This window comes from Saccopteryx bilineata, chromosome 1 (assembly GCF_036850765.1).
Source record: "Saccopteryx bilineata isolate mSacBil1 chromosome 1, mSacBil1_pri_phased_curated, whole genome shotgun sequence".
Lineage (NCBI taxonomy): Eukaryota > Metazoa > Chordata > Mammalia > Chiroptera > Emballonuridae > Saccopteryx > Saccopteryx bilineata.
In genome coordinates, this window is record NC_089490.1 from 102180533 (window position 1) to 102193769 (window position 13237).

The window sequence follows — 13237 nt, forward strand, 5'->3', positions numbered from 1 at the left end:
CAGATGCCTTGAAGACTAAACCTACTTTTATAGGAATATTGTTCATATACTGTTCACAAAAATTAGGAGATATTTTGTCACTTCATATTCATTTTTAAATATCCTTTAATTTTTGTGAGCAGTATATTTAATTTTGCTCCAATCACCTTGGCCATTGTTTCTCCATAATTGGAAATGTTGGTGATGAGAACTCTCCAAGTTAAGTGTTACCAAAGTGCCTGTGCCTGTTGAGATGAAATCTTTCTTTCCCCAGAAACTAGAATGCATATGTGGAATGTCACCAGCCTTAATCCCATCTTTAAAAAAAGATAAAAAAAAACCTGTTCACATACCTTTTCATGTCATTTTATTTTGACATAACTGAAGCAGTAAGCTCTACATAGAAAATTAATAGAAAAAAACCCCCCACGGTGTCCCTCTTTGCTTACATACAGAGATGCTAGGCTAGAGATGAACACACGAAGACAGTTTGTACTGAAGACAGACTGATTTGGATACGATGAAGCTCTGCAGATTGTCTAGAGAATTTTGGCTGGGTCCATATTTTCTAAGAAGAAATATAGAGGACATTTCTCATCTGAGAAAGATGACACACTTCTTGGAGTTTGTCACTTTCTCTTTCTGTGGGCAAGGGAGATTTGCTACTAGAATCTTTTTTTTTTTTTTTTACAGAGACAGAGAGAGTCAGAGAGAGGGATAGACAAGGACAGACAGACAGGAACGGAGAGAGATGAGAAGCATCAATCATCAGTCCTTCGTTGCAACATCTTAGTTGTTCATCGATTGCTTTCTCATATGTGCTTTGACTGTGGGCCTTCAGCAGACCGAGTAACCCTTTGCTTGAGCCAGCGACCTTGGGTCCAAGCTGGTGAGCTTTTGCTCAAACCAGATGAACCCACGTTCAAGCTGGCGACCTCGGGGTCTCGAACCTGGGTCCTTTCGCATTCCAGTTCGATGCTTCATCCACTGCGCCACCGCCTGGTCAGGCAGCTACTAGAATCTTTTAAAGCAAACAGATCACCTTAAGACATGACACTTTATTCTAGTTCCTTCTGAGTCAGGGGACATTTCCAAGACCCTCAGAGACAGTTGTCATACCCTTGGACCTCCCTCTGTAGTACATGTGAAGTGTGACTAAGGTAAAAGATTCTGGTTTGGCTGAATCAGTGGTCTCTGTGACTTCAGTTTATTTTACTATGAAATGAAAGGATTTCTCAGGCATTTACATTTTAGTTTTTATTTTTTCTCTCTTGTCAGCTCTGAATAGGTTTACTTTCAAGGATCTCTTGGCTACTCCTGAAGTTCAAATTTTATCCTTCACCTCCTGAAACATATAGTCCTATCTCTAGCATTTTCACTGTAGACAGGGACCATTTAGGCTCTGAAGTGCTTTTTCTTTCTTTGGAAATCAATGTATCACTTGTAAGTTTTCACACAATGTCTTCATTCTAATTCTAATTAATAAGGAATTAACTTTCTGGTACAATCTTCGTTGAGAATGTTAAGTAAAAATAGTTTCAGCCAGTGTCTTATTTAAGACAGATCATTTCTGGCCCTGACTGGTTGGCTTAGCAGTCAAACATTGGCCTGGCGTGAGGATGTCCTGATGTCCTGGATTCGATTCCTGGTCAGGGCACACAAGAGAGGTGCCCATCTGCTTCTCCACTCCTCCCCCTCTTGCTTCTCTCTCTCTCTCTCTTCCCCACTACTCCTGCAGCCATAGCTCGATTGGAGTGAGTTGGTTCCAGGTGCTGAGGATGGCTCCATGGCCTCTGCCTCAGGTGTAATGAAGAGATTGGTTGCTGAGCAATGGAGCAACACCCCAGATGGCAGAGCATCGCCCCCTAGTGGGCTTGCCATGTGGATACCAGTCAGGGCACATGTGAGAGTCTGTCTTCCCTCCTCTCACTGAATTAAAAAAAAAAAGGCCATTTCAATGCATGTATAGTTAGTATATAAAACATTAGCAGATTTTGCCCTATGTAAAATTTAAATTGCTGAAACAAAATTAATAAAATGATATAGGTAGCAGTGATATAAAGCCCACAGATTACAAAACATCTCTGACCCATGATGTATTATCCTCTGTAGATAAATATCAAAAATAATTATTGATGCTTGCTCTGTTTTTATGATAGTTTTGAGGAAATGAACTCAGAAAGATAAGCCAACTTACCAAGCTTTACAAAAAGTGCTGTAGTTCTACTTAATTATCTTGATTTTCCATTCTTTGCTTTGCATTAGTTCATTTATTGTGTACCCACTAAATGTTAGCGAGGCTCTGTACTGTGTACACGGCACCTTCCTTGGAAAACATTACATTTTTGTTGGGGAGGCAGAAACACAAGTGAAAAATTTGCAAGGCAGCGTTGGAAAGTTCTGTAAGATGAGAAAGAAAAAGGAGACGTCAGCTTCACTGGTGGGTGAGGGCAGGGTGTCAGAAAAGCTTCCTACAGAAAGTAATATTTGAACTAGACTTTAAAGGATAAGATTTCTCCAGAAAAAGAAGAAATAAGTGGTGGAAGAAGAGTACCCCAGGTGAAGGAGCAGCCGTGAAAATGCATCCAGGCATTAAACAGTGCCGTGCTTAGGACATAGCCGATAGCTCTGTGTGACTACAGCTGAGGGCTTTATATGGGCAAGGCGGTGAGCAGGGAGCTGAGGGCGGGCAGACCACGGAACCGGAAGAGCAGGAGGGACATAGTATATAACACTATGCTAATAATGTGGAGCCCTTGAGAAAAGTATGAAGTCAAGTATGGTTTGGGAAGACAGTGATATGGAAAACGGAGCAGAGGAAGAGGAGATGGGAAGATCAATAAAGAGGCTACTGATGTTGTTCAGGCGACAGGTAAGGGGGCGCAGGACTAGGACAGTGGCAGAGACGGAGAGAGTAAGGTTGGTTTGGACAGGTATTTTGGAGGCTGAACCCACAGATTCTTATGTGAATGTTGAGGAAGAAAGAGATTTTGAGATTTTGCTGTTAGGTTTTTGGCTATCATTTGCTGAGCTGTGCCCATGTGTGAAGAACTGCACTCAGTACCTTGAATACCCAATTTCATTTCCTCTCCCAGTGCCCTCTAAGATTGTATTGTTAGCTCCATTTTGGGGGAGGAGGAATCTAAAAGGTGAAGTGACTTGTCCAAGGTCATACCATGAATGGTTTAGAAGTAGAATCTGAACCCAGGTCTGTCTGATTCTGAAGTCTGGGTTCTAAACACAGGCGGCTAGAAGATTAACGTAGAGAGGAAGGAAGAGCGTGGTGCTGGTGCTTCACTTTGTTCGTTTACGAGTAAAACAGGAGAACAGAGACTTGGTTTGGGCATGTTGTCTTTGAGGTACCTACGGGACAGTCGGGGGTGGATGTCTGGAATCAGCAGTCTTCAGAATGAAACGTCCTTGTCTTCCATTTCCTAGGGCTCTTTTATACCTGGAGGTGGTACTTGTATCACCATTCTGTCTGCTGTTGGCCGAACTTGAGTGTGTGCGTGCGTTTAGTTTTGTTTTGTTTGTGAGAAGTGTACCTTTAGAATTTCCTCATCCCTGTTTGTCATGCTGGAGTCACTTGTTCTCAATAAAAGGAACAGAAAGTACTTTTATCTTTCTGTGTTTTCTGTGCAAATATCTCAGGTTTTTAGAAGGAGGGCTGGGAGCTTCTTCTGAAAGGGAAGAATTTTGCTTTATGCATTTTGCTTCAGATATTCATTATAGCTTTCTGGTCATTTTTGACAATACATGTTAGAGTGCTGTCATTTGATTTTTCTGTGAGAGGTCATAACATATAAACGAAGGGGGCTCAGTCACAGTATAAGGGAGACTTTTTCTGTTTAGAAATGGACAGGACAACTACCCATGAAGCAGCTGATAATAAACGTCCCCCACTCCAGGGTCTTCGTTGGAATCTACCAGACCATTTGGTGTTCAAGGTACACAGGATAATGTCAAAAGGCTCACAGAACACCTGGGCAATAGCAGACAAGTCATGTAGTCAAAAAACACCCAGGTAACATTGTAAACACTGTACTAAAAATTAGGTCCATGGAAATACTAATAGATTCTTATTTAATACATTCATGAACTTGGACTGACTGACATGATAATGATGTTGGTTTTCCCTTGCTGTTTTCATTTGCAGGTTTTGGCATGGAGGCAACCTTACTCCTGGTGGTTGGCTTTTCCCATACCAAAGGGATGGCTATCTCCTTTCTGGTGCTTGCTGTAGGATTTAGTGGCTTTGCTATTTCAGGTAACTTGTTTTTTGCCAGATCTTTGCTATAGATCCAGAAAATCCTAGGAGGAAGGAAGGAGAACTATACTAGATCACTTCACTTGAGGGGCAGGCTATTCCTAAGGCGTGGGGCCACTGGCTTAAGAATTTCTGTAAGTGATCTGTAAGTGATCACTTACAGATCATCATCTAGTGAGGATGACTTTGTAAGACCACTGAGGACTGGGCTTAGGAGCCCAGTCAAGCTGAAATTATACCTAATTTCTCCATCTTGGAAAAAGACACAAAGTGTTGGCAGCCCCCCCCTCTCCCCCCAAAAGCATGATCAGAGGTCCAAGCACGTGCTCTGGGTGAAGTGGTACTTTCATAATTTAGAATCAGGTCATGCTACCTCACAGAGTCTCTTGTGACCTTCCCAGTCCTTACCTCCTTCTAAGAACTGCTAACATTATCTCTTTTGACATCTAGTCATGGAATCAAACGTTTTTTAGGCTGGAACACTTCTCTAGGTTTTTCTACTCCATGGCCTTTATTTTCCAAACAATGAAATGCAGGTGTGGAGCAAGGGAGTGACTTTCTGACCTGTTGGAACAGGTGGGAGGAACAATCATGGCAATGACGAGAGCTAACGATGATCCAGCGCACTGTGTGTCAGACTGTTCGAAGCCCTGTGTCTGTATTAACTCCTGCAATGCTCACAGCTGCCCCAGGGGCTATTACTCTCCCCATTTTATGGGAGCAGAACACAGTCTACTGTGTGTGAGGGGTCACAGTGCTGTTGTATCATGTCTTAGAGGCTTCAGCAGCTCCCCACGCAAAACTGGGCAATAAAGTAAAATTCAGTTGTCCTTCTACCTTTAAAACATGCTGTAATCCACAAAATGATCACTTACAGAACACTTTACCTAAATTGCATCTATCTTATGACATTGGGAAGCAAATAGTAATATCACCATTTTACTCATGAGGTCCCTGAAACGCAGAACAATTGGGTCCTTTCCTGCTGCCACACAACTGGTGGCGAAGCAAGGACTAAAGGGGGCTTCTGTCTGGCTCCAGCCTGTGCCCTTCCCATCATTCCAGGCTGCCTGAAAGATTGGAGTGGTTACATCCCAGGGCAGAAAAATATGGACCCACTGGTTTAAGCTACCCTAAAATAAGGGCTTGAGCTTATAAACATAAATAAATTTGGTGGATAGTTCTATTAGGAAAAAAATCTCAACTTTAAAAGTAGCTTGCAGCTGAAGACTTGGGCATGGAGGTAGGTGTACAGACCTGGGTTTGAGACTTCTCGTTACTACTTTCTACTTATGAAAGAAAATAATTGCTAAGTTATTGAATTCTTAAGCCTCAATTTCTTCTATTAGAGGTTGGAGAGAGGTAAGGGCAAAACCTCATCGGGTTGTTGGGAATCTCAATGAACTGAGATAATTCATGCATTCACTCACATGTCCCATGAGCCAGGCACTGTTCTTGGCGTGGGGGATATTGCATTGAAAAATAAAAAAAGATTCTGTCCTCATGAAGTTTACATTTTAGTGGAAATGAGGATTTGAAGCTCTTAGCCCAATGTGAGAGGCATATCAAAATTAGTAAGAATTCACTACTAGTGCTCAATTATTATTCACAATGACCCAGTCCTTCAGTGTATGTACAGGTCACCCTAAGATCTTGCAAAATGCAGATTCCAATTCAGCATGTCCAGGGTGGGGCCTCAAGCTTTGCATTTGTAATGAGCTCCTTAGCCAAGCTGCTGTGGCTGCTCAGTGGGCTATACTTTGAGAAGTAAGGACAGAGCAATCATGACTTGTTTCCAGTAGGATATTAAAGAATACCTTCCCTATAGCTCTGTTATACAAAACAGATTCCTATGCTATTCCCAGAGGTTTTGCAGTGTTTAGGTTCGTATTGCTCCCAGATTGCCAGTTAAGGCATAATCAGAAGGAGCAAAACCCAGCACTCCACATCACAGCATCAGCTGCCACAGTTCATTCAGCAGTCACTTCAGGCTAACCAGTTTTTGGATATGGTCTCATTTAATCCTTGTAGCAACCCTGCAAGAAGGGTATTGCTATGTTCATGTTACCAGTGAGGATGCTGAGGCTTGGAAAGGTAACTTAACTTGCCCAGGTAAGTTGAGTGGCTGGGACTGGAATCAGGTTTGTCTGACCTGACAGTGACAAGATGGGAGGGACTATGGCCATGGGGTGATAGTTCCTCAGGATCTTCTATCTTCCAACTTCCTTTTTTTGTATTTTTCTGAAGTGAGAGTGGGGAGGCAGAGACATACACATCTGCATGCACCGACCGGGATCCAGCCACCATGGCCACCAGGGGGTGATGCTCTGCCCATCTGGGGCATCGTCCCTCCATTGCAACCCCAGCTATTCTAGCGCCTGAGGGGAGGCCATGGAGTCATCCTCAGTGCCTGGGCCAACTTTGCTCCAATGGAGTCTTGGCTGCGGGAGAAGAGAGAGAGAGAGAGAGAGAGAGAGAGAGAGAGAGAATGGAGAGGGGGAAGGGTGGAGAAACAGATGGGCGCTTCTCCTGTGTGCCCTGGCTGGGAATTGAACCCAGGACTTCCACACACTGGGCCGACACTCTACCGCTGAGCCAGCCAATCAGGGACTATCCTCCAACATTTTAAGGAGTGAATAGGGATATCGAGGAAGACTGGCACAATTTTGGAATTGATTCTAGACAAGAGAGTTGAGACTGCTGACACCGAAAGAAGGAATGTGTGGTGCCTGTTTTGAGAAATGTCCTGTGTAGAGAAGACAGAATCTCCCAGCTTGTATATAAAAAAATTTTGTGTGTGTGTGTGTGTTTTCTACAAAAAAATAGCAATGTCTTAGTTTCTTAGTGATTGTCCCCCCCCACCCCCCAGGACACCAGGATTGTGCTGCTAGAAACCTAAATGTCTTTTCTCACATTATTGTTAGCTGAATGCAGACACCTGAGCTTTGTATCAGAATATAATACTCAACAGTCATATTAATGCTTCTTATCTCTGGGCTCTTTTCTAATAAAGTGTTTATCACACTGAAATCAACAGTAAGATTAATTAATTTTGCAGCTCTTTTATACTCTGCAAACTTTGCCACTTTGACCTGAAAGAGACGGCATGTTTATTACAACAAAAAGGTTTTCTCAAAATTTTTCCTGAATAGAGGTAGGAAAAAACAATCAGCCAATGTGCCAGATTAGAAAAAATATATGTTTTTTAAATCCTATTTTCAGGTTCTTTACATAGAACAGAGAATTAAAAAGCAAAGCAAAGAAAAACAAAAATTTGACTAAAGAGAAGTTAGTTATAAGCCCCTGCTGTAATTTCATAGCTCAGATTGGTAACTAATGCAACAATGGTTTATCGAGTGCCTTATGTGTGCCAGACACTTCGCTAGTCCAGGAGGAGAGTGGTAAACAGGACAGATGGGTAACCGTCCGAAAAGAGCACATGTGCTGGCGTCCACCTCTCTGGGCCACGCAGTGAACACACATTCTTTAATTTAACTCTTACAACAATTTCATAAGAATGATTATGCCAGTTTTATTTTTTTTTCAATTTTTATTTTTTTTAATTTAGAAATTAAATTTAATGGGGTGATATTGGTCCATAGGAACACATAGGTTTCAAGTATACATCTCCGTAGCCTGTGATTTACTCAATGCATTGTGTGCCCTTCACCCAAAGTCAAACCATTTTCCATCACCGTATATTTGGCGTCTTTTACTCCCCTCCCCAGCTCCCTCCCTCTGGTAACCAGGTCACTTTTGTCTGTGTCCATGAGTCTCAGTTTTGTATCCCACCTATATGTGTATTCATATAGTTCTTAGCATTCTCTGATATACTTCTTTCACTTAGCATAATATTCTCAAGGTCCATCCATGTTGTCTCCAATTAAATAATGTCTTTTGAGTGGTGTTATGCCAGTTTTTAGATTCAGAAAGTTTAAATCCTTTGTCCAGGTCTGTGCCTCGGTTAAGCTGCCAGAAGCAGGTCTGCCTGACTCTAGAGCGCACCCTGGGCGATGTGCGTGGAGTTGCTCCTCCTTGCAGGAAGCCTCCCCTTTCGCAGCCCGCCCCTCCTCTATTCCTACCCCTTTCAACTCCTCCCCTTTTCCCCTCATTCTTTTCCTCTGATAAACGAGTAGCACGGTATTGGGACTTACTATTTTACCACTCCCTGCAGCGTTATCTTTTGACAGAAAACCTCAGAGAGAGAGATGTCAGTAACAGCCCCATAGCAGGGGTAGTACTGGTAATGGGAGTGAGCGCAGGCGTGGTGGCAGTAGTTAGCGGTAGTACTGGTGGTTAGTAGAGCTTAACTGTTTGCCACGGGTTCTCAACTACATACTTACCCTGGGTCTCATATTTACAGTGTCTTTATTACCCTGTGTTAGAGAGGAGGAAACAAATGACTTAAGTGGTAGAAATAAGATTAACATCCAGATTTACGGACTCCAAATTGTGTATGTACATGGAAATGTTTTTTAAGTTACAGAGGGTTCTGCCAATGTCTTTAACTTGTATTATTTAACAAGTATACCCTTGGCATTACGCCAGTTGCCACGAAGGCAGGCTTAGCAAGGGTGGCCTTTGGGGAGTGACTAGAAGCTGGGAGGGAGGATGTTAGGAGGCAGGGTTTGATTCTAATCACACTGAATGTGACTCTGTGATCGTTTACTCTGAAAAAATATGATCCAGGCCTTCTGTTGTTCAGTATTGCCCAAAACACCATTATTTTGGAGCTCTGAACCTACAAGGCCCAGGAGCCATATTTTTCTACATGGAGAGTCCATGGCAGACATTGTTAATCAATCGCAGCACATTTTTCTGCTGTGTGCTGACACAACCTGACAATTATCGACCCAGCCCTCTCTGCAGAGGTGCCCATTAGTCATAGGCCAGGAGAAACCACAGAGACGAATGAGAGTTGGGGGGAAGCTAAGTATTTTCCAAAATGTATTTGGGATTTTGGTCTTGACTCTGATTTTGACATTTTGGCTTCACGTTAGGTTTTAATGTCAACCACTTGGATATTGCCCCCCGTTATGCCAGCATTCTCATGGGCATCTCAAATGGAGTGGGCACACTTTCTGGAATGGTCTGTCCCCTCATTGTCGGTGCAATGACCAAGCACAAGGTAATAATGGTCTAGTTTTGGGTGTGAATATAATAGGACTGAAATACTGCATAAATTTTAGATTTCAAAGCCCTACCCTAGCCTATAAATCTGTATTGTGTATGTCCTTGACCATGGCTGAACTTCTATTTTTCCTCCTTCTCTCCCTCCCTTTCTTCTTTCCTTCCTTCTTTTATATTTCTTTCTCTTTCCCTTCCTTCCTTTCTTTCTTTTTTCCTTTCTTTCCCCCCTCCTCCTACTGTTTGTACTTCTTCTTCTTGAATTTGTTGTTAATTGATGGCAACAGATCTAATTTATTTTTGTTCCATGTTTTGTTTTCTCAACTGACAAATAAAAGGGTGTGGGGTATGTGTGTGTGCACACATGGGGACGAGCACCACAGAGACTGTTTAGAGACAGGAAGAAACTTAGGCAATCAACTCTGGATGAGTAAATTACTCATGATTGTTTTATAATTCTAAGTATTTAAACTTTATAGCCAATTTCCATCTATTGCTTAATGTGTTCCGGCACAAAAAAAAATCAGTGCTGTTATACTTCCTTATTATTAAGAAATAAACAAGATGTTAATGGCCCATCCTAAGAACTGACAGGTATGGCACTTGGCCATTACTGAGCCCTTCTGTATTTAGACCAGGGTGGGCGATGGCAGAGGATCCTAGCTCCATTCAGAATTCGACCACAAGCCTCATGGTTTCTTAATCTTTATCATTGAAAAGGTTTCAGAATGCTGCTTTCTGCAAATGAGAAATTTTTGATAGTATGTATAGTTGGTTAAGAATAACCAACTTTTTTTTTTTAGTTGAATTGCTTATGACAAATATGACTTCAGGAATTCTTTCAGTTTCTTGAAGAAGAAAGTGTGGGGGCAATTTTTCTTATTTTTTGATAGAAAAGAAAGGTGGGATTTGGAGATTTTTATAGACAGAGGATCCATATTTCCTCTCTCAGTACAGGAAATAAGATTGATAACATGACTATTAAATCTCAGCTACTGTCTTCCCTTAACTTTAAACACAAATATTCATTATTATTTTTTTTTTTTCCCATTTTTCTGAAGCTGGAAACAGGGAGAGACAGTCAGACAGACTCCCGCATGCGCCCGACCGGGATCCACCCGGCACGCCCACCAGGGGCGGTGCTCTGCCCATCCTGGGTGTCGCCATATTGCGACCAGAGCCACTCTAGCGCCTGAGGCAGAGGCCACAGAGCCATCCCCAGCGCCCGAGCCATCCCCAGCGCCCGGGCCATCTTTGCTCCAATGGAGCCTTGGCTGCGGGAGGGGAAGAGAGAGACAGAGAGGAAAGCGCGGCGGAGGGGTGGAGAAGCAAATGGGCGCTTCTCCTGTGTGCCCTGGCCGGGAATCGAACCCGGGTCCTCCGCACGCTAGGCCGAATTATTCATTATTTTTGATACTATAGTTTACATAGAAAATATAATAATAAATAAGTTATCGACAGTGAAGATTGAGTATTTTCATGGCTCAGATTATTACGTATTCAACAGTAAGAAAGAAGGAGACCTCCGATACTTAAAATGGTTCCTGAAATGTTTTGTTTAACCTACTAGGTGAGTGGAAACCTCATTTGTATATTTAGAGAGCTGTGAAATGGTGCTGCATATATTTTATTTTATTATATTTTATTGATTGATTTTTGGATGAGGGGAGAGAGAGAGATTGAGAGGGAGAAGAAAAAAGAAGGGGGAGAAGCGTGAAGCATCTAATCGTAGTAGTTGCTTCCTGACCAGGCAAGCCCAGGGATTTGAACCAGCGACCTCAGCATTCTAGGTTGATGCTTTATCCACTGGGCCATCATAGGGCAGGCTATTTTATTTTTTGATGTTTGTTTTGTAAAGCATTTTTCTAAATTAAAAAAAATGCATATTTGTGGACGTCTTAACTTTTATTTTTTAAACACTCAAGCTCAGTTTGGATCCTGGGCATGCTTTTGATACATGTCTTCCCCAAAAGCACAGTGTTGCCTCTGGGGTGACCAGCTGCTTTTGTGCCAGAACACACTGCTCACCTCTCTAGCTTTTGTTTTTGGTTAAAATATAAATTGGCATCATGTTTCCTTGTGCAGACCCGTGAGGAATGGCAGAACGTGTTCCTCATAGCTGCCCTGGTGCACTACAGTGGAGTGATCTTCTATGGGGTCTTTGCTTCTGGGGAGAAACAGGAGTGGGCTGACCCTGAGAACCTCTCCGAGGAGAAGTGTGGAATCATTGACCAAGATGAATTAGCTGAGGAGACGGAACTCAACCATGAAAGTTTTGTGAGTCCCAAAAAGAAGATGTCATATGGAGCCACCACCCAGAATTGTGAAATCCAGCAGAAGGAATGGAGAGGACAGAGAGAAGTGACCGTGGATGAGGAGGAGCTGACATCTTACCAGAATGAAGAGGGAAGCTTCTCACATACATCCTAATGTCTGAGGGGCACTTCTGTCTTCTCCTCACCTTAGAACCAGACAGTATCCATACCTATTGCCTATCTGGTAGCCCAGCTTGCCAGAGGGTTAAATATGGGGACACGAGGTGGGGGAGGGGAAAGAAGATTTAATCAGCATTAGAGAAAAGAGAAATATTATCTTGCAATGACACTTATGGATATGGAGCTTGCTTTAAGTTGACAAAATGGTTATATATATCAATACCATATTTTGTTTCATTTTTTTTAGAGAAAATGGGAGGAAATGGGGATATGTGGTTTGGAAGAACGAGAATAGTAGCTGCCATTATGTTTCTGAGAGCAGCCATGCAGACGAGGGCTTCCTATTGCTCATGAAGGCTACTGCTCATGGGGCCCTGTGTTGTGTCAGGTGCTTTAATGACAGTCTCATTGAATCTCCACACCCACAATGACATCCATTTCTTATCCCCATTGAACGGCTAAGGAAACTAGAGTAACATGAAGTTGACTTGCCCAAAGTCACTCTGCCAGGCCCAGTGCTGAGGTTGGAGGGGTCTAACATAGGTAGCAGTTTGGGGAAAGAAGTTCTCACCTTAGGGCTGGAAAGACATGTTTAATAATGAGAAGTGAAATGCAGTGGGTTGTCTTGTGCAATACTCTATATTTTGGCAGACGCAGGGGATGGGAAACACGCGGGTTGATGTGGCAAAGCATTCAAAGGTTGTAAGAGGGGCTGGATTCAAAGACCCTTAGGTTCTTATATGATCTAAAAAGTCAAATGCGTGTGTAAATTCATGGTTAATTTTAAGTAAAAAAGGTCACAGGCTATATAGGAGAGATTCAAATGGGTTTTAAAAAAGAAAGAAAAAGAAAAAGCTAAGCAAGATAGTAAATTTCCAGTAATCTCTGGTCAGAAGAGTCAAGAAGAAGTAGTGGCTTGGTCATTTGATGGCGTGGCTATTAAATTTCAGTCCTTTATAATATCAAGAATGTTGTTAAATAACATCCCAAATTACTTATAAATCATTAAGACATTTAGTAATTTAAAAAATCAGTTCATGCATTCTATTAGGTAAAATTCCCTTGAAAAAATACTCTGTTTAAAAAATAACATATGTCTTTAGCCATTTCTGCTGTTGGTGTTAAGAAGTTTGATCAAGTTATACAAAATTATGATTGAAGTATTCTTAATGACTGTGTTTGGAATGATGTTCAGGGAGAACAATAATATGGCAGTAGTTATATAGGGAAATACTAGAGTAAAAACATCTGGGACAACAAGACCCGCAGTGAGTGTTGAAAAATTCATATTTGATTACATAAGGCAATAACATGGATACTCTTTAGATACATTTTAAAATTTAATATTGGCATGTAAAGGCTTGTTTGAAAAGTATTTTCTTGTCCATTGTTTTTGAAAATTTTATTTCTATTTTCAGAAAAAATATAT

At 41.9% G+C, this 13237-nt stretch overlaps 1 protein-coding gene across 1 annotated transcript in view; it reads left to right on the forward strand.

Moving 5' to 3' along the window:
- The window catches only part of SLC17A8 (solute carrier family 17 member 8), a 47469-nt gene extending 34613 nt beyond the window's left edge, over window positions 1-12856 (forward strand). Inside the window, exons 10-12 of the mRNA XM_066262495.1 lie at window positions 4136-4246; window positions 9247-9374; window positions 11459-12856. Coding sequence (XP_066118592.1) covers window positions 4136-4246; window positions 9247-9374; window positions 11459-11803 — 584 coding nt within the window. The 3' untranslated portion in view covers window positions 11804-12856. The remainder of the gene's footprint in view (window positions 1-4135; window positions 4247-9246; window positions 9375-11458) is intronic.
- Window positions 12857-13237: the final 381 nt, after the last annotated feature.